The 23,230-nt window shown below is 37.8% G+C and overlaps 2 protein-coding genes across 2 annotated transcripts in view; both read left to right on the top strand.

Annotated features, from left to right (window-relative positions):
* Positions 1-23,230, top strand: part of LOC139982191 (uncharacterized) — a 297,534-nt gene that overhangs the window by 113,283 nt on the left and 161,021 nt on the right. The gene's annotated exons all lie outside the window — the stretch shown is intronic.
* The window catches only part of LOC139982553 (uncharacterized), a 139,997-nt gene that overhangs the window by 87,210 nt on the left and 29,557 nt on the right, over positions 1-23,230 (top strand). Inside the window, exon 10 of the mRNA XM_071995446.1 lies at positions 3,444-3,652. Coding sequence (XP_071851547.1) covers positions 3,444-3,652 — 209 coding nt within the window. The remainder of the gene's footprint in view (positions 1-3,443; positions 3,653-23,230) is intronic.

Below are 23,230 nucleotides of genomic sequence, written 5' to 3'. Positions count from 1 at the left end.
TGCACCAGCCCTGAAATGGAATGTTTTTATTACAACTTGTTTGGCTGGGAATTACTCGTGTCGCTGCAGTTAACAACGATTTGATGAATATGATCAAACTTTTCGTGACTGATTATTTTGATCTATTTATCTACTATCAATTACTGGACATGCAGGGGCGACATCATCCTTTTGCCTCGAGATTAGCCGTTGGGGAGGGGACACAAACCCCACTTGCCGCTTAGGATCGACGCCCCTCATACCTTATTAATTATCACAAAATGCATAGGAGGAACTAGATCTGTATTTGTCTGCAAATACGCTGTATTATCATGCGATTGGAGGGCTTGCAGTTTTAGCAGAACTGTTAGGTTGTTCATGGTGTTATTGTTTTGGCGGACATACATCGAGTGAGGACTCTTGCGAGCGCCGTGACAGGCTCAGGATAAGTTGACCATGCAGCTAGCCTCTGAAACTGCAAACGCACATAGATTTTATGAAACTTCAAGTTTCAACGCCCAGTCATGTGGGTATCGTTCACTTAGCCAGTAATGACACTAATTATCATGCATACTTCTAATTACTAGGTGGGCAAACTAATTTCCTGGATGATGGGAGAGTTGCCCACCCAGTTAGTATGTTATTCACTTCTCTGGTATCAAGTTCTGACCAAGTCATGTATATGACACACTACTGCATAATCAATATAACGTAGAGATGTGTGTGACCACACAATAATCTGTACAGTCCTAGTAAAAGTAATGTAGGCTTATACTTTATTTTTTATCATTTTCTGTTTGTTATGTTATTTTTTTCTTTACCGGTGGAGGATGGTAGAACCGGATTGTTAGATGAACCGCTCTTTAGTATTGATGTTTATTTTGAGAAGCATCGGACAATATATTTCGCGTTCTTGTAAAAATATTTAATCAAAAATAAATGTATTTCAACAAATTAAAATAAACTAGGTTCAGTTAAACGGTGCACATTGGAGTAAAGGATAAGGTTATAAACACCGTACCAGCTGCTCTAGGCTAAAATAGAAAGAAAAAAATGATTCTATTATTTCTTTTATTATTATCATGCCTAGAATTCCTATTTTTCTTATTTTTCTCATTGTTCTTTTTCTTGGTGAAAAGTACTATTTTAACTGAAATTTTCAATGCCGCATGTCTTCTAATTCCTTTTTTTTCAGTTTCAGGCTTGTACAGATAGCAAAACTAGATAACCTCATAATTGATTTATAACTCGGCGTCAAAATGAAATTCATAAAAAAGATTACAAGAAACCACACGCCGCAAATTAATCTTCAAACATTTGGGTAAAAAAGTCTTGAGAGCCTCGTCATTTTCCGTACCATATGCCCAATAAACATCAGTTTGTAAACTGTCTGTTTTCACCGGGCATACACAACGTTGCGTCTCTTGAACAACACTGATTTTATTTTATTTTCATTGGCGCCAATATGCCAAGACCGATGTAAAAAACACCTGTATATGAAAATCGGTGATTCATGAATGGTAAAGTGTTATATTGGAGGAGGTTAAAATGTTGTTTCGTTCAGTTGTTTGTTACAATGGACGTGTTAAATTGATTTTCAAATTAGACTAATTTTTGGAGAGCAAACCGCTGCTAATAGCTAAACAAGTAATATTGATCAGTGAGATCATTTGACGGTATGGTATAGAAGCCTAGGCTAGGAATGTTGCATTGGTTAGGCCATACTTGGCAAAAGGCAAGACTAATATAGGCTACGGTTAGCTTACAAGTCTTAAAAATTCAGTCAAACAATACCATATTACTTTCAGAAAGAGGACATTCTTGGAAAATGTACATCATGAATAATATCAACAATTAGCCAAGTTGTTGACTATTTTCGTTAATGTCTTTGCAGTAATTCGAAAGTCGTGTTCCGCTTACAGTTACAATTCGTTTTCTCTTAATTTTTTCTAATTAATTTTAAAAATCGTACGTCATTTCCAAGCCACCAGAGATATGTCCACATCATCAAGTTAAAAACTTTAAACGTTTTTAAAGTTAAAAGTGCACCACAAATGTGCACTTTTACCAATCAATAACAGATGTTTACTTTAAAAAGAACGTCATCCTCTCATTAAAATTGTAATTAACTGATTCATCTCTCGTGTTGTTAATCTACGTTTGTCCGCTAACTGTTCACACCCGCAGAAACTCCATAGTAACAGAAGATATTACAATGAAGATCCAATCAACCCAAATAAACTCTGAAAAGTAGACATTAATTAATATAATTAAACAGTCAAGGATGTGGAATGTTTCAAGATAACATGCTATTTTTTGTAATGAAAAAGTAAACAAAGGAGGTGGTGATATTTAATTGGGAGAAACTATACATTTTTGAAAGTTAAGATCATACGCATTACCAAATTTAGGAATATCTACAAACACAAAAAAAGCAAAATGTTACATTTCGAGAAATCCACTAGAAATAAAGTCACACTCAATTCTCAGTAACTTAGGGATGAAGTTGATAATTCAGGAGACTATCGGTAAAATCCATGTGATATTATTTTAAAAAAATTAAATTAGCCTTTAGAGAAATAAAAGCAGATAGACATCATCATCTAAACAAATCATATTAACTGGAAACTTAAATTCAAGCTGAATCGTATGGATTTGGTTCAATAATGAAATAATTTGTTAATTAAAATATTAGTTTAAGCCTCAACAACCTTTCTTGCTTTATAAAAACATGTATTTGATATACATCTGCTTCTGTAAATTGCATCCTAGTTATCAGTAAAAACTTATTTATTTTATATAATTCTTCCAAAAAATCCTTGAAACTTTATAAAACAAAATATTACTTCCATTAGTTGCATTGGAGGTTTCCATTCACGATTCCTATTATATTAGTGACTAATATTTAAATTTTAAACCACATTTTCCTTCTGAAAGTTCTAAATTAAAACACATTCAAATAAAAATGATCAATACTTTTATTGAAAAAAAATGGAGTAGTCTACATTTTGATTACAGGATCTTTGTAACTTTCTCATCCCGTCTTTTAGATTTGTTTGCAATTAATTAAAAAAAAAATGCTTCTCTCTTTTCATTTGCATCCTTATATTCTTATTTTAATAAACCTTACTATCTATGAAACCTGTAATCGATTTTTTAATCGTAACACAATAAACATAATCCTATAAATCCTACATTACCGACTTACTTTCCTCTAATCTAAACCATTTATTTCTGTTTGTACTTGACTCCCCTTAAAATCAATCCCTTAATTCCGTTGAACTAATTTATTCCTATTTTTAAATTAACACTACCTAAATGTCCTCGTTTATCGCTCTATATTCCTTTCTTGTTATTTTGTTATTTATATCATTTACAATTTGATGATAATTATAATTCTAACCAAATCCAATCTATTAATTTATATCTTCTCTATTATCAGTAACTCTATTCTCTCATTTTAGTTTCCTATTTTCTGTGTGTGGCTACGGTACTGTTCTCCTAGAGTTGATGAGTCTGGTCTGAACCTTATCCTTGAGTCTGGTCTCTCTCTCTCTATCCTGAGTTCTCTCCAGAAGCTGCGGATCTATGACGGCAACAGGAGACTAACTAATGAAGAGTGGGAGGCCATCTTGTCTTACTCCTCACACTGTACAAGCTTGAAGGAGCTGAGGTAAGTATTCCGGTGTAGATGTTATAATCATCATAACAGTTAAACAGGGAATTGATTTACTTAATAAAAGTTATCAATATTAAACTAACAATATAGAATGTAAAGTCTGCTTTATTTTAATGCCGAGGATTGGATTAAATTAGTTTAGTTGGATTCATTTTAATAATTAGGTCATCGCGAGAAGAATAATGTAGGATGTCATGATGAATAAAACAAAGTATAAAGTATTAATAGTGAATATTTTAAGAAGATGTTGGTAAGAGAGAGGTGGGGAACGAGTGAGGGTTATTTAAAACGTTCTTTGTTAAGTTTATTGTTAAATTTTAACTAAGAAATAGGTTTTAGAGTGTCAGAATTGTTTATAAGGATCAAATTAGAGTTATATACACAAAGTAGGTGGATTTTAATAATTCTAGTGAGTGTAATGAATATTCTAAAATATATTTTTTTAGTTTATAAGTACTAAATGTTACTTTTGAAGGTGAAACCACCAAACAAACAAAATTCAGTTATGAAAATGGTATTTAAGAAAAGTGTTTAATATTATTTATATAAATTAGATAAATAATGGCAATGTAAAATAGAAAAAAAAACTTAAACATTTATTGTTAAACCCCCCCCCCCAAAAAAAAAAGTGAAATTTATACCAAACAAGCAACCGATCAAACAGTTTCAGTTGTTGCAGTTTCAAAATTAGTTACTGATAATAAGTTAACAAATAAAAATATAAATAAAAGGAATTTTAACAAAGTAATATATAAAGTTCAATTGTTTTTTTTTTTATTATAATAACAGTCAGTTAAGGCAAATATCCATCGCATAAATTCCAGCGATAGAAATGTGATCCACTCAGAAATACATTAACGTCTTTTGAAATACAATGTCATCCCAAATCAGTTAAACTAGTTCGTATTTCACTCATTATTTTAAAGAACAAGTAAAACAAAGTTGGGACATCGTGGGCTTCATCCTTTTTAAACTCATAAATTCATAAACAAAATTCATTAAATCATTCCCTTTGTTTAAATGTAATAACCGTACATTATATTACTTCATACTTGTATCGATCATGAAATACCTGCATTGTCCTTATTATTGTAGTGTTGTTGTTGACCCACCTTCCCCACCCCTGCCCTTTCACTCATATGTCATTCGAACATCGGTTTACTCAATACATTCCCGACACCTCCCATTTACCAATCCATTGTTACCATACTTACTTCTTCAACGTACCATCAATAACCTCTTGATTATTCGCAATTTCCCTTTTATAATTCATGTTTACCCTTTTCCCACCCGAATCCTATTATCACCCTCTTTTTTCCTGTCACCGAGTGGTTGTTTTATCTCCAGCTCCATTATCAATTACTTGTGTTTTATTTGTTTCTTCATGTCCATTGTTTCCTTTACTTAGGCCTATTAAGAATAGATTGAAGTTTAATAGACAGAGGCGTAAACCTAATACTTGAATTTATTTCTTTTTCTCAGACAAGACTCAGGAATCATTGGTTACAGTAACGTCATAGATTACTCATAGCCAGACAAACTGAACATGTTCATACAAACAAACTACTACTCTTCTGGCATTCATTGGTCCCACAGATCAAACCTCATAAAGAGTTTTTCATACCGGCCTTACCATTCGCAATTTAATGTGATCAGTGACGTCTTCAACTTACAGCCGACGTGTTACTAGCAATATATATATTTAAGTTGCGCCTCTCCCCACACCATCTTCCTCCCCACCGCCTCAACCGACACTCGAAAAAAAAACTATTTAGTAGTGACATCAACGAAATACCTGAGAAATGAAAACTACTTAACATATGTTATATGTGCAATACCGCCATTCCTGAAATAAGTGTAATCGGGGGGGAAATATCAATGGTAATAATACACTTTCGGAGTTTTGTTTGGTCTGACTAAAAAAACAAATTAACACAGAGTATTTATTCCCTATCTAGACTAATACTTTACCCCAATCATAGTCGGCTCTGAAGTAAGTTTAGTCTAGTCCCCTCTGATCCACTCTCCTTCCAGACACCTAGCCTGTACCCGCCACCACCCTTCCGTTCGCCATCCCCTTTCCTTCGCCATCCCCATCCTTTGGCATCTCCTTCGAGCAAACTCGTTTTTGGTGAGCCCATCAAATCCAATCCGTGTTTCTACTCGATAACACCATCACCGTTTCAGTACACACAGTAGGCCCAATTTCTTTCCCAAAAAGTTTTCTGTACAAAACAATAAAGAGCTTACGTTATACATACCATTGATTCAAAGTATTTTTCCCCAGTCAATAGTAAGAATGCCGCACCTGGAACTCCCGAAAATACCTCATTATCATAATAATAGATGACGCAGGCCAGTTTAAGCTATGAATAGAAGTAGGTAAACGAGCCATGTGCCCATTGTACCCATCAAATGTTGTCAGTGAACGTGTCAAAGTTACCATGGAAACAGACATTAAGTAGGTCAGTAGGTGTACTGCAGTGACTACGAATCATTCATTGTGGAAATCCTTCACACAACATATTTTTATTGGTCATACGCCGTGTTATTGCATACGTTGCGTTCTTATTTTTTGGTTATTCTTTTTAAGATTTACTTCAAATGAGCAAACTTACTTTCATTGGTTGTTTAATGTATCCCCACATGCTGTAATATTAACCAGTCGAAGGAAACTTTAATAGAGGAGGATTTATACGCGTAGGAGGCGGGGGACTAGGATGCAGCCCTCCCCCCAATCAAATATTTTTGTGAAAATTCGGGCAATATGCTGAGAATTTGTCGGGCACCTACTCCTGAAAGAAAAATAAAATGGAATGATGTCACTAAAGGAAATCAATAGTTTAAAAAATCTTCTTGGTAATTAATAGTTCTAAGCTTCCCCGACTAACTCGCCATTTTGATAATGACACGGCAAATTATTGTATGTATTTGATATATGGATATATTTTTTCGGGCAGGTCATTACAGCCCCCCCCCCCCCTCATCCCCCAATCATATTGACCTCCTAAGCTTATGTGTATAGACAACACAAAGTCATACATACAGTTTGAAAGAAAGGAATGATTCTTGTTATGTTCAGTTTATCTTGAATTTAAGTAGCACTTCTCGTTGGCAGGAGTCTGACTAGATAACACATTATTGCATAGCCCTCGATTTAACTATAGGTAGAAGGTAGTGAACGTATATTTAAATAAACATTTTGGTTCCTTGCGTTAGCAAAAGGAACCTATGTAGTCAGGTTGGCATGTGTGTGTGTGTGTGTGTGCGTCTGTGTGTGCGTCTGTGAAACTTGCTTGGGTACGCTCTATTTCAATAAGGTAAAGCTGGATTAAGGCAAACTTGCACTATAGGTACGCCATATCATGAAGGTGTGCCCTATTGTTTTGGGTGACCACAAAGGTCAGTTATGGTCCAAAAACCTAAAATATTAAAACTGCAATAACTCCCAGTGCCAATGTGTAACAAGGTTGATATTTTGGGACAAGTTGTGAACTGGTTAGGGGAACATTTTGAAATTTAACATTTATGTGATTCAAGGTCACCAAAGGCCAATTAATGTTAAGAAACTAGTATTTTAGCGATAACTTGAGAACGAATTGTCCTTTAGGGTTGGGAGTTATTTCAATGTAATCAAATTGTCGACCCGCATCTGGGTGACCCTTGACCTCAATTTGACCTCTGGTGACCTTTAAGTGTTTTGGGGATTTTTACAGTTTCGATGCTAATTTCAGATGTCAAATGTACCTTCTGATCATAAATGTCAATAGGTTGACCCCGTGTGACCTTCGTGTGCGAAGTCATATGGGGTCAAAGTTTTCGGTCGGAGTTAGGATGGCTGTACAGACTTGTCTTGTTGTTTTTCGGAATCAGGAGACCAAACTACATCTGAAACCAGGGTCAAAAGGTCAGTAAGTTAAGTCTAGACCCATATGCCCCTCTTCCCTTTTAGACACCTTACCTGTTCCCTAACCCACCCCCCCCCCTCGCCATCCCCTTCAGAGAGATACATGTATGTTTTTAGAGAGACTATCAAATACATTCCATGTTTCTACCCGATAACATAATCACCGTTTTAGTACACACAGTAGGCTAAATCACCTTCTGCAATAGTTGCTTACATTATACAGACGATTGATTATAATAAGTTACTTTCTAACTGTACCACATAATAATACAAACAAACAGTTCCAGTCTGCTCTGCAGTAGGTTTAGTCTAGCTCCCTCTGCCCCACTCCCCTTTCAGACACCTTACCTGTACCCGCCACGTACCCTTCCCTTCGCCACCCCTCCCTTCGCCACCCCGCCCTTCGCCATCCCCCTTCGAACAAAATCGTTTAGTGAGCCAATCAAATCCATTCCGTTTCTACCTGATAACATCATCACCGTTTTAGTACACACAGTAGGCTTAATCACCTTCTGCAATAGTTGTATGCACAAATACAGACATGGCTTACATTATACAGACGATTGATTCAAATAAGTTACTTTCTAAACGTAACCATAACGTAATATAACGTAACTATGGGAACCGACACTAAGTAGGTCAGTCCGTGTGTAACAGTGGCTGGGAATAATGCATCATTTTATTCAATACTGGTTAGATATATCGTCATAGGCGTAGGAGCCCAATTTGATTGGAGGTGGGGGGGGGGGGCTGTAACGACTTGCCCGAAAAATATAACCAATAGTTTTTCGCGCGGTCCGCGCGTTCAACATGTTATTTTACATATCATATAGGATATTACATTAGTAATGGCGAATTAGTCGGGCAAGCTTAGAATTTTTTAACTATTAATTACATTTAGCTACATCGTAAGCAGCCCCGCACCCCCACCCGCATCCTACGCCTATTTATATCGTGTTCTCATTGTGTAGTTATTCTCTGTCCATATATTTTAAAAGTGCAAACTTGATTTCCTTGGTTGTTTAAAACATCCCTCACTTGCTCCTATCTCAAATTTAATAGAAGGAATATTTTATTTCCCTTTCGTCAATGTTTTTTCCTTCTCGTTGGTATAACCAGTCTGCTTAATTTTAACGCATCATTGAATAGCTCTTAATGCAACTCACAAATCTAATGTGTTGATGCAAACATTGTGGGTTTTTAATTGCCTAGTTCTGTGAAGAACATTTTGTTCTACAAAGTTGAACAAACTTCACTTTGAAAATATTTGAGGTTTATACAATAGTTACATAATTCCATTATTGCGTATAAAGCTACCAAATTATGCTCCATATAATACGACATTACTTAAGCTGTGGACAAGGAAAAAGGGGTTACCCTTTAACTGCTAAACAATTCAAATGAAAGACGAACATTTCAATTTATTTTCAAGTTAGCCAGCCCTGTCGATTGTTTTGCTCTTATAACATAATATCAAGTGAGCGTTAATCGTCTTCGACACTTACAGCGAAACGTAAGCACTGGGTGTTTTATAGTGGCATTATCATCATCAAATGTTGGTTGATTTAGTGTTTTCCATTACAACCAATAGTCGTTTGGTTTTATTGTATTGAATATGCGAGATGGAGATGATATATTGTTCGTGTTTAGCAGGGGAAAAAATAATACGAAGGTTCATTCCTATTCCTATCACCATGGCAACAAGTAAAAGTGTAGCATTGCATCATGGGATCTAAACATAGGTCGAATAAGGGAAACTTAGTACAACTAGATACGAATATGAGTACATTACAGTAACGGGTAATACTAGACATATCGTAGGAGTACATAATAAACTAAATAAATATATCAATGTGGGTTCTCGTTAGACCATAACCTAAAGTACTCCAATACTCTTACATTAACTCAATGTAGGTGAGAGCATAACAATACACTTAATGGCAACGGTTGAGGGCATTATAAGTGCCATAATCAACCTTATAAACATACTATAAAACAACAGGTTAACAATAATAATGATCTCACCTGTAGACCCTGTATAGCCAGTACAGATACAAAACGTTTAATTAATAATTACATTCTGTGTGCATTCAGCCATCACAGGATCAAAATAAGTAAACGTAAATACAACACAATTACACTTATTGAGGGCTGCTATATATTCTATGTGCGCATTGCCAGCACAGAACTAACAAGAATACATTTGCAAGTAAAATACACCACAGGCGCGTATCCAGGGGGGCATTGGGGGCGCGCTCCTCCCGGGTAAGAAAAAGAGGAGATGAAAAAAAGAGAAGAAAAAAAGAGAAGAAAAAAAGGGAAAAAAGAGGGGAAAAAGAGGAGGAGGAAGGAAGGGAAAAGAAAAAGAAGAAGGAGAGAAAAACGAGGAGGGAGTAGAAGAAATACGCCAAGACACCGGGAACAGAAAGACGAAGGGGGACATCATTACAGCGCCGATCCCTTTTTTATACACATGGCCGGGTAGCCAGTGACGGATCGAGGATGTCGGAAGGGGCGTGCGCCTCACCCTACCCCTTTCACCGACAACTCAATGTTTGACGTTTCCATTTTTCCTCTCTCACTAATGTATCTATATATATGCTATATATAGTCTAACATAACGTGCGTGTGTGTGTGGACGCCTTAAAGAATTGTGCTATGAAACCAACTGTGGCTGGTCTCGAACTCGACCGAGTCGTCGGGGAACATGACGCATTTCGGGAAAGGGGCGACCGCCCCCTCGAGCATATTTTTTTTGATGATATCGCTAGTAATTTCAAAATAGAAAATGCTTAGATGCAACTTACAAGGCAGTGGAAGTGTCATTTCCAGCGATCTGGGAGGCATTTTCGGCGAAAATTTTCTTGTACGCTTCGCGCCAACTCGTGGTGGCGCTACGCTTAGATAGTTTGCCTACATGCCCCTCCCTTGGCAAATTATCACTACGCGCCTGTTCGAATTTGTAAAGCAAACAGCAAATATCACATCATATCAGTGAGCATGAAAATCGAGGTTCCAGGTTGAACAGCCTTAAAACTGTCGATGTGTGTAGTCATAGTAACCCATTTGATTTGGGGGGCTGTAACGACTTACCCGAAAAATACAACCTAAATTTTTTGCGCGCTCCGCGCGCGTTCAACATCTTAATGTCAATATTATATAAGTAAGTATCGGTTATTACATCGCATGCCATCGTGTACCTTACTGTTCGTGGAAATTGCCCAGTAAACCGCGGGATGCTGTAAACAACGAAATGTCTCATTAGATGGAGGGAAAGCATGGAGGTCCAATTATGTAAAATTCTCTTTTATATTAATGTCGAATTAGTCGGCCAAGCTTACAACTTTATTTTAATTATCAAGGAGATATTTTTTAAACTATTCATTTCCTTTAGCTACATCATTGCAATTATTTTTCTTTCAGTAGGAGCCCCCGCCTCCTACGCCTATGTGTGTAGTGTTCGGTTGAAGGAAATAACTGCTATTTTTTTCATTTCCTTCAACCAAGTTTTATAATAGCCGTTATAAGAGGCTTTAATATTTCTACACCAATAAATTAGTGTGTCTGAATTTTCGAAAATTTCCTCACCAACATTCTTCTTCATACTTCCCTCTACTCGTGTAATTTTGACCGGTCTGTTAGAGGTTCAAGGAGGTTTTTCTATATTGGTTGTCCATAGATGAAATTTTTTGCAACATTATGGGTATGTTTTGAAGTGAGTTTATTCAAGAAAAATGTGAATTTTCAAATTCTGAACAAATAATGGGCTGAAAACCTTGAAAAGTGGGGCTGTCGGGTATTGTGGACCGCGACGTAGAATCACCTACAAAAGCAATGATCCACAGGAGATGCGATCAGGTCGAACATGATGTGTGACTGGTGACAATCTTCAAAAAGGTTATGGATGAAAAAAAAAAACTATTGGGAAATAATTGGTTCTCAGGTAAAAGTGTACATCTGGTTGGTCATTTTCAAGCCCGAGAAGTGCCATTTCCGGTGATCTGAGGGGTATCAAAACCAGACATTTTCTTGAACGTTGCGCGCCAACCGATGGTGGCGCTCCGCTTAGATAGTAATTCGCGCCAACCCGGGTTAGAAAATCCTGGATACGCGCCTGCACTATGTATGCACAATGAAAATGAATAGGTTCCTGAAGGGTCTGGGGCAAAGTTAAAAGATGAACTCTTACCTGTGTAGAAATTAATATAATTAATTTCTAATGACACTGGTACAATCTGGTACAGCCAGGTGCATGGCAGCTTGGAGTGTCTTGGTGAATGGTAGAGTTGCTTGCAAACTTGCCATTCTTAGAACTAAGGGAAGGATGTTACCCCACCCTACCAGAGAAGATTTTACTTAAACTGGCTACCAATACTCCAGGAAGTAGATAAACTGTCTTCCCACATATTAAACTTACTCCACCAGAGATTACAGAGAGCGTGACGATAACTTACTACACTTAAGGAAGAAATAAAACAAGGCCTGGTCTGTTAATGTTGTGAATAACAGATTAATTATCACTAACTTAGCGTTACCTAAGAGTAACCTAAGTGTGACCCAAACCACACAATGGTCCTTCTAGCAGGAATTAGTCCACTGAGGTGTAATGCCACAGTTCACTGACTCTGTGGAGCGTTACTAGAAAATGCCACAAAGAGATAAGAGGAAAATGGAAAATAAAAGTGAAGGGGAAATGTATATTATACAGGGGGACAAAACTATAGACACTACTATTGGGAAATATTAGGGGTGCTTCATAAGTTTAACATTTATAATGGACAATAACAATTTGAAATCGCTTTCAAATTGCAACTTTATTGTATGTAGCAAACTTAGAAAGATGTCATCACCTTTATCATAGTAATAACACACGCTAACAAAATGAACTACCAATTTTTATCCCCGATACACAATGAATGAACCCACAAGTTAACAATCAGAATAAACACTTATACAACTGCCAGCGTAACATCCTGGTCGTAAATGTGGTCATTGTCATTGTCGGAACTGAGATTATCCTGTTTTCACATATTGACGTAATCATGATAGAACAGAAAGAAATTAAATAAACCAGTCAAAAATCGCTCACCTCCCTTCCTCACCACTCACATGTTAAAAAACTAATTAAGAGAGAGAGAGAGAGAGAGAGAGAGAGAGAGAGATGACAAACGGGTCTCTTGGTGACTGCATGACCCATTCAATAACAGTAACCAGGAATACCTTACAATGTGGCTTTGAATGTACAGTTAATGAAGTTATAATATAATTAACGCATGATCTGCTTTCAATGACACATTGATATTCGTCTCAGCAAAGCTACTTGATATCGAAATCGACCCTTAACCCCCCCCCTTCTCCACCCCCTCAAAAATCATGTCGATACGGTTCATGAACGCCCTGCATGCACATAAAATGTTTGTTGCTGAGATAAAAACAAGACTACGAAGCTCTAGACGGTAAAAAAAATATTATTACGTACATACGTTCGTAAAAACATTCCGTACGTAATATACGTGTACACATACGTACTAATATTAAATACGTGATATTATAACACACGAATATAGGCATACGTAAGTACGTACGTATGTGTTTTTTTTATTATGTGACATAACCTATGTTAACACTTGTCTAATGTAAGCGTGCGTACTAACGTGATATCCTTCACGTACGTACGTGATAATATTACGTACGTAGTATTATTACGTACCTACGTAATAAATATCACGTACGTACTTGATATTATAACGTATTTACGTTATAGTTATAACGAATGTAGGCCTACGTACGTTCGTACGTGATTTAAGTATGTGACATAACCTACGTAAACACTTGTCTAACGTAAGCGGGCGCACGTACGTGATATTTATCACGTACAAACGTGATAATATTACGTACGTACGTAGTATAATTACGTACGTATGTAATAAATAACACGTAAGTACGTGATATCATTACTTACGTTTGTGATAATTATAACGAATATAGGCCTACGTACGTACGTGCGTGTATTTATTATGTGATATGATGTTATCACTTGTCTAACGTAAGCGAGTCTACGTGATATACTGCGGGATACATCTTTATTTCAAAGATGGAGAGGAATGAACTTGTCCGGCATTTTTTAGTTCGCGGCTTAATCTTTAAACTAAGCTTGACTCTGTGGTCGGATGATTGATACAAGCGAGGTGCAGTGAGCGAGAAGTATTATTGTATCATAATCTAGTTAGACCGTACAGTATACAGTACGTATATTCACGTATCGTGTACGTAGGCCAATATGTTACAATCTGTACGTATACTGCTACTCCTAAGCAAATGCGTAGGAGGCGGGAGTGGGGGCTAGGGGGCTGCACCCCTCCCTACCTATAAATATTTGAGGGCGTTGTGGTCAAGTGGTTAAGGCAGTGGACTTGTGATCCAAGGATTACAGGTTCGAGCCCTGGCCAGATCAATACGTTGTGTCCTTGGCACTTTATCTCCATTGCCTCTCTTCACTCAGGTGTATAAATGGGGACTTGCGAGGTAACTTGTAGTTGTGTGCGCCGGTTTGTGGCTGCACCCTATGGGAAGTCCCCCGGGGGACACGTGGTTGTAGTGCACTGTGGTGCCCCAAGAGAGATTGATTGAGTTGTGCACACTATGGTGTGTAGGTGTGACAAGTTACCAATGACCAGGGTTAAGTTGTAAAGTTGTGTGAGAAGGCCTTGGCCCTGAACAAGACTGTAAACCTAAAATTAATAATATTTTTGCGAAAATTCGGGCAATATGCCGATAATTTTTCGGGCACCTACTGAATGAAAAATAATTTGCATTGTGTTTTTCAATGGCTAAACTTATATTATTATAATCATTATTTTTGTAACGACTTCCCCAATAATTATAACAAATATGAAAGGGTAGCGATTTTTTTTTCCCAAACAGGTTTGCAATTGTGTGTAAATAATCGCTCATGATTGGTCGGAAAAGTTACGTCATAACAATGGAAAACTTCACTTCGAGGTTATCAAAATGTCTGCATCCATTTCAGCTATATTTGCTGATCAAATTGTGGTATTTTTTAAGCTTTCAACACCCTCCCCCTAGATTTGCACGTTTTTGGGGCATTTGGAAATCTTACACCCTAAAAATAACCAACATTACCTCAATATGAAAACATACTCTCTGGGACCTGACCTGTCTGAGCTTAGAGGCTCAGAGCATAGCAAACAGCATCTAAAGTCAATGGATGTATACTAAGGCCTACACTACAGCTACCTTATCGACGCATGTGTCAATTTAGGGGTATGAAAGAACTTGACACGGCAGACATTTTGTGGTCAAATTCTGCTCAATTGTACGGTTCATAAGCACAGAACCTTAAATATGTTGAGATCATAACATTTCTGAGGAACTACTCATATGAAAAACACATACAGTTGAGTGATTTGGATTTTTCCTTGATAGACATCGTTGATCAAATCCTTAAGTGCGTCAATTATGAGCCCACCATGCTACACAGTGCAGTGACGGAAATATATCATACTGTACACTATACTGTTTTGCGTATATTCATTCAAGACTGTACCCGCGTCGTGAAGTTGATTTTGGTGTAGGCCTACCCATTCCACGAAACGAATTCTGATTTCAATAGAACGGCTGACGAATCTTGGATGACGTAAACACGAACCCGATAGAATGTAGCGTATGTATCATAAGTAAGGTCAACATGTTATCCAAGCATTAAAAGTAAAGTTAGGGCGTTTGCAGGGAAACCGCGTAACAAGACTTGTGTCAGTGTGTAACTCAGTGTATGCCTTCGAACTTCCAAGCGATGGTCGTTATTGATGCTGACTTCACGAGCAATCTGTTTGGCTGAAAACTCCGTAATTGCAAACCTGTTGGGAAAAAGAATTTCGCATCCCGGCAACTGATTGTATGTTATTGGCCTGCGATGTAATAACCGATGCATATAATATGCACATTAACCTGTTAAACGCGCGCAAGGCGAGGAGAAAATTTGTGTTACATTTTTCGGGCAAGTCGTTACAGCCCCCCCACCCTCCCCCACCAAATCAAATTGGGCTTCTACGCCTATGCTCCTAAGTTAGTGAACGTAACGTAACCTAAGGACCCCTTTGGAAATAAGCTTTTAGCTCAAAGGGTTATCCTTGGCATGTTATTTTCTTTTTAATGCATTTAAGTTTATTTCCATCTTGTATTTTAAATGTTTCTCTATATGTGCAATTTGTGTATGTAGATGAAGAATGATAATTTGCTGAATAAAATAAAACAAAATCAAACATTATCACGTACGTAAGTAATACATATGACGTACGTACGTAGTATTTTACGTACGCACGAAAAACAAATATTGTTTCCAATGTCCACTGTAGAGCTGATTAGAAGTGTATATCAGTATATTGTGATAGTCACGTGGTCGCCAAGTAAAAATAGAAGGAAAGGAAAATGAAACAAAAACAGAAAAGAATCCAAAGGAGATGTGTTGTGTTACTGGTAATACAGGTATTATAGATCTGTGGTTATTGCATTCAGTCGGTCGCACATCGACCAGACATTTCCAACTTTTACACGAACTATGCTAAAATAGTACTCTTCGTAAAATGTCCAGCGTTCTCTCTCGATATTGATACAAAGATTGAAAAGAATTCCTAACGCTTTGTAATATATTTCTTACCGTACCAATATTGTTTTTTTTCTCCCAAGTTTGATATTTACGCCGTCACTGTATAAAACATTGACATATTTTTAGTTTGAGTTTATTGATATTTCAAACAGTCACGTGACCAGCCAATCATGATGAATAATCATATGTTATCGTTTTCGACCTGCATTTAGTCAATAAAGCATCAACCTCCCTCCTCACCCCTTCCTGGCGCATATTAGCTGGAATTTGCCTGCCAAAAACACTCATTTTCCCTCCCTTAGCAAACTCCTCTAGTTTCGCCTTTGTTATAAACATTCCACGTGTTCAGCCTGCATTTAGTGAGAAAGCCTCAACTCACCTCCCCACACTTTTGCTGGCGCATATTGGCTGAAATTTCGCCGGCTAAAAACACTTCTTTTCTCTCCCTTAGCAAACTCCTCTATTTCCGCCTTTGTTAAAAACATTTTCGTGTTTTCGACATGCATTTAGTGAAACAAATCCTCAGCCCACCTTCCCACACCTTCGCTGGCGCATATAGACTGAAATGCGCCGAAAGCTCTTAACCCTCCCTGGACATAATCCTATAGTCTCGCCATTGTATGTATGTATGTATTTTAGATCCTCCTGCAAGCAGGAACTCGCGAAGAAGCCATCTTTGGCTTATCAACGCCACAGGCTGACCGAAGTCAGCCTCTTAGATTTATATTTAACATCCATGATTATGAATTGTCAATTGTCAACAAGTCTCTAACTGAACGACATACATTAATCTTGAAGTGACTCGAACTCGGGACCTTATGATTGGAAGGCACCGGCGTTAACCACTGAGCTAACACTCCTTAAAAAGCAATTTCGCAAAATTGTAAAAAACATGTTTGCGTTTTCGACCTGCATTAAGTAAAAAAAGTAACATATTAAACCCCCACTTCTTTTTGGCGCATGACAGCTGAAATGCGCTTGAAACACTATTTCACCCTCCCTTGAAAAATCATCTAGTTTCGCCACTGAAAAAAAAAACATTTTCGCGTTTCCGACCTGCATTTAGAGAAAAAAGCCTACAACCCCATAACCTTCCTGGCGCATATTGACTGAAATGCGCCGAAAACTCTTCACCATCCCTTGACAAAACCCTCTATTTTTGCCATTCATTTTGTAAAAAAACATTTCCCCGTTTTCCACCTGCATTTAGTTAAATAAAAATACCTAAGCCCTTTCCCACCCCTCCTGGCATATATAGGCTGAAATACGCCCAAAAAAATTCGTCACCCTCCCTTGACAAATTCCTCTTCTTTGCGCGCTTTCCACGTTTTCGACCTTGCTATATAGCAAGGTCGACAGAGCGGAAACCGTTGAGAGCGAACCCGGTATCTCGATAACAGAACTCGGTTTATCGGTTTCCGCGGTGTCCGCGTTATCGACCTGGCACCATGGAAACAGACATTAAGTAGGTCAGTAGATGTACAGCAGTGACTACGAATCATCATTCGACCTTATTTTTGGTTATTCTTTGTAAGTTTTACTTTAAATGAGCAAACTTGCTTTTATTGGTGTTTAATGTATCCCATCTTGCTCTAATATAAACCTGTTGAAAGAAGTTTGAATAAAGGAGGGTTTATAGACAACACAAAGTTATGAATACGTATTAAGGAAGGAATGATTCTTGTTATGTTCAGTTTATCTTCTTGAAGTAGCACTTCTCATTGGTAGGAGTCTGACTAGATAACATATTATTGTGTAGCTCTCAATTTAACTATAGGTAGAAGGAAGTGAATGTATATTTGAATAAACATTGTTTTATGATTCCCATTGTTTAGCTCCAGACTTTTCAATTACGTTATTAAACGCCTTGCATAAACGGACACTGCTGGATTGTCGGCATCATGCGTTTCACAGTTGCATTTTCTCAAATGTGTTTTACTTTTTTAGCAGAAAAACAAATAGCACGGTCATTAAGTTCGTTTTGAGAAGAAGTATTATGCGTGGTAAACAAAGAGCTAAATAATGATAAGTAGATAGTTAAAATCGTATTTACTTTGTGTATAAAGCATTGTGCGAGCTAAGTAGATAACCCTAAAATGGTAAGCTTAATAGCATCCAATCAAATCTAGGATATTAAATATAATTCCCTGGAATGATCATATGACAATAGGCTATTATCATTATCACCTCGGTTTGTCTATAAATATGTGTATCTCGGAACTTACCAGAAATATCAAATATCGTAGAACACTAAGCCAACCAAGTAATTTTAATATTGAAAGATATTATTTAATATGTAATGTGTGCCGCCACAAAGTAATACATTATTTTATTGTCGATAATAATAACGAAATTATTTCGAAAAGTATATTCATTTGATAATGATTGTTTATTGAGAACGAACTTTAAATCCTGCTAAGCATTGCAGACCTACTGATAATAATTGCACGAAATCGAAATCCATACCCCATACAAACTTTGTATTGTAAACAAAATATGTTTCAAAGTGATTGTACCGTCATTGTAACAATAGTGCAATCAATTTTTACTTTTTGAACAATGAAAATATTAAACAAACACTTTGTAATACACTTCTGACCGATACTTATTTTTTGCTCCCAAAACTTACGTCGTCACTGTATTAAACATTGAGGTCATTTAGATTTAACTTTACTGATATTTCAACCAAGCACGTGACCAACATCATTGATGTGACGGGAAAAGCCTCGTCATTTGTCCTTGTGTTAAGTGTCAGAGAACTTAAGTTTTTGTTTATTTCGATGATAACCTTTGCATTCATGATGGCATATGTATGTGCGCGCGGGCGTGAAGGTGTGCGTTTGTGACGCCCAGCTTGTAAAAACTATATCTTGTAAACACGATATCTGAAAAAGGGAAGGTTGGACCAATCTCATCTTGAATGTGTAGAAGAACCACTGTAGTACAAGAAGCCTATTGCTTTTTTGGAGGTCAAATGTCATTAGTGGTCACCAGGGGTCAAACTGTGAAAACATTGTAAACACGATATTTCAAGAAGGTAAGCTCGAACAGATCTCATATATAGTATGTAAATGAACCACATTAAGTACAAAGAGGTCAAAGGTCATTGGGTCAAATTGTAGGAACCTTGTAAACACGATATCTCAAGAAGGTGAGCAGGAGCATACCTCATATTTGGTGTGTAGAAGCAGCACATTGAGTACAAGACGCCTATTGTTTTTGGTAGAGGTCAAAAGAAAAATTGTATAAACCTTGTTAACATGATATTGTAAGGAAGGAAGCTTGGACTGATCTCATATTTTGTTTGTAGATGAATCATATCAAATTTAAGAGGGCCTAATATTGCTTTTAGTTGACCCCAAAGGTCATTTGGAGTCAACAGGTCAAATTACGAAAGCCCTGTAAACATGATATAGCAAGAAGGGAACCTTGGGCAAATCTCATATTTGGTTTGTACATGTATGGTATCAAATTTAACTTCGGAGCCTTTTATCGATTTTGATGGAGGTCAAAGGTCATTTGAAGTCAACAAATTCCAAACAATTTCTTCACTCTCCTCTTACCTGGCTCTATACACAAACGCACCTATTCATAATATCGCAAGGGAAACTTGGACAGATCGCATATATGGTATTATTGTACCACATTGAGTACAAGAAGCCTAATGTTGTGGGCGGAGGTCAATCGTCGTTTGAGCTCATTAGGGATCAAATTGTAAGAACCAAGTTTTACACAACATTTCAAAAAGGACAAATGTCATATTTAGTATGTTGATGTATCTATCAAATTTAGTGCAATAAGCCTGTTGTTGAGGTCAATGGTCATTTCAGAAGAGCATTTATTGTTTGTCACACCACACTGCTTTCACTGATGTGATCTAAACAGGGAGACCCCTTTTATGAAAAAAATAAACCTAAATTAATAGAGGGCTGTTAACAATATTTTTTTTTCCCGGCAAGAAAGGTATCATTTCCCGCGAACCATATGGCTGCGAAGCAGCCATCGCGCCGCAGGTGGGTGTCGGAGGGGGGATGTGCCCCAATCAGAAGCTAGAGATTTTTTACAAATGAGGATGCAATTTGCGCCATTTGGTGTACCTTTTTGGCGATTAAAACAACTTGCGATCGTTGAAGACCAGTGCTAATATGAACTTAAAAAGCTAATAAATATAATTTTTTAAACAAACTGTTTTAGTGTGTCAGTTTCTTGAGTTCTTACCTTGACAATACTCAAAGTAGTCTCATCTCACGTAATCAAACCACTCTGATCATAATTTATTATAAATCTATACCCCGGCTGTCACATTGTACCATATCAATTATCATTATGTAATATAAACAAACATCGCAAACTGCAGGGCTCAAAATATTTTTTGGGTGACGAGGGTTCTTTTCAGCACAAGCAAATTTTTTTACGAGGGCTGTTTTACTGATGACGGGGGCTTTTTTTTGGTGTTGCGAGGGCTGGTTCTCCTGTATAAATTGTAGCTACAAATTGATTAAATTTTACAACATTTTATCGGTAAAATTAATTACTATAAAAGTAGACCTACCATTGACTAAGACTAAAAACAAAGGTAATACATTTTCAAGATGTTACACCAATACACTCTCTTTATTTCAACACCCAAATAATAACGTTTGATAGTGGACTCCTTATTCACCACATGTTTCCCCTTCTTCTGCTTCTCTTTCCCCTTATCTGATCCCCCAGACACACCGTTGTAGCCAACTGAAAAGTTTTCCATTTTGATCACAGGATCGAGGCTCAGTTTTGGTCTAACAGAGTGTCTATGTTATGTACTATAAAATAGCCTACTGTGTATCTTGTTAAGTATAGGCAGGCTATGCCTTTATTCTGTTAATTTCATCCATATACAGGGATGAGCCTGGGGTTAAAACAAATCACTGAACTTTGTGGGTGATACTATACTAACGCCGAAGGCGTCAGTCTGCAGGCAGCGCGACACAGTTATAGATGGGGTCCATGGGCTTGCCTTAGGGCCCGTGGTAGGACCATGCCTAGCCTGTCGTTTTCACCCTACTTGATTCTTTTAATCATGGCGACCCATAATTAAAAAGTTACGTACCAGGCGCGTATCCAGGTGGGTGTTGGGGGCGCGCGCCCCCGGGTAAGAAAAAGAGGAGAGAAAAAAAAGAGAAGAAAAAAGGGGAAAAGAGGGGGGGAGAGGAGGAAGGAAGGGAAAAGAAAAAGAGGAAAGAGAGAAAAAGGAGAAAGGAGGGAGTAGAAGATTAACGACAAGACACCGGAAAGAGAAGAGGAACAGTCATAATTACATAATTACATATATGGTCTATCATAACGGGTATGTGTGTGTGTGTATGGACGCCTTAATCAATTGTACAATTGTGCTATGAAACCATGGAGGTAAAAACAGACCTCCATGATGAAACCAACTGTGGCTGGTCTCGAATTCGACCAAGTCGTTGGGGAACATGACGCATTTCGGTATTAGACCAGGATCTATATGCGAACTGCACTAGACCTATGACCTATGTCCTTCGATGCAACACTGCCATCCAGAGATAAAATGTTATACAGTCCGACCTGAATGATAATCGTTACCCCAAACCTAGTACCGTAACTCTTACAATGAATCGACACATAAATTCCGCATGCGATTGGAGAATTGAGCACGTCTCCTGTGAATATCATGTAGTGGATCCAGGGCGTATCATGAGCGGGGCAGAGGGGGGGGCGGACCCACCCATCACTTCTTGAGATTGTTCCCATCTGCATGAAAACGCCCGCCCACAACCCTACGCCCCACCCCACTAATCGCTTCCCGATGAGTTACGAAACTTAATTAATAACCTTCGCCAATAGTACCAAGACCTTAACAAATCCGGCAACACACCACTTCAAGGGCGTAGGAACCGGGGGGCTGGGGGGCGCCAGCCCCCCAGTGAAAAATATGGGGGGAGTACCGTTCCGCCCCCCCCCCCGCTCCGCAAGTCAGAAACCCCTTTTTCATTTCCAAATGAGAAAAAAATCTCATTTGAAGCACCAAATTGCATCTAAGGCCAGGTGAAAATGCAAAATTCTTTACAAAATGGAGTGGGTGTTGAAGTGTGCTATATTGCACCAAATTGCATCTGAGGCCACCTGGAAATGCCAAAAAATTCCAAACGGGAGGGGGACACCCCCTCCCCTTAGACCCCTCCCCAGGCCGGCCATCAGTCTTCAGCCCCCCTCTCAAAAGTACCTTCCTACGCCACTGCACCACTTCATCCATAACAAATGATCGGGTTGTGCATTAGTGACGTCTAGAGGTCGTGCACTGACCTACATGGAGTGTGACCACTCCCGACTTGCAATTTCCCAAGATCAGGTCCCGACAAAATCCAAAAATCCCAAGGGCACTGTACTGTATGGATATCTAGCAATATCTAGCGATATCTAGGGATGAAAATCCTAAGATCTGCCCTAAACTATAGGCAGATAGAGAATCGAAGCCTTCAGTGTGTAATGAACTTGAAAATGTGCGTCTTTCGAAATGAAAATAATGTGGGGCAAAGTAGCGTAACTCCTACGGACCGTGCTGAGCCGGTGGCCCCGACCAAAAGGTGGCTCCGCCATACTGATGCACAGAAAAAGGATACCTCTTTGGATAGGGAGGGCCCGTTTTACTGAGAAAGAAAAACTCATGTAAGACTGACCAAGACAATATTCATATTTTCACGTGATACGGAATACGGACATCATGATCATGGGCTGATTGGGTATTAATGTCTGTATCGAGCTATATTTGTGTTATTTATTATTATAATGAAAACAAAGTATATAATTTAAAACCCAATTGCAGCCAATGTTGTACTGAGTACAGCATCGGGACATATGATTTTTTGAAAAAAATCTAAAACAATAACCCAACACCCAACAGACTTGAAACTGCGTTCATTTGAAAGAGAAGGATATAAATATAATAATAAAATGTAAGAATAACGATAATCGGTGTATCTGGTAAGTAGAAAGCACAGGAAGTTAGGATTAGATGGAGACAAAGTTTCAGCCGAAA

The sequence above is a fragment of the Apostichopus japonicus genome, chromosome 16, assembly GCF_037975245.1.
Source record: "Apostichopus japonicus isolate 1M-3 chromosome 16, ASM3797524v1, whole genome shotgun sequence".
NCBI lineage: Eukaryota > Metazoa > Echinodermata > Holothuroidea > Aspidochirotida > Stichopodidae > Apostichopus > Apostichopus japonicus.
This window is presented reverse-complemented; position numbering and strand designations above follow the sequence as displayed.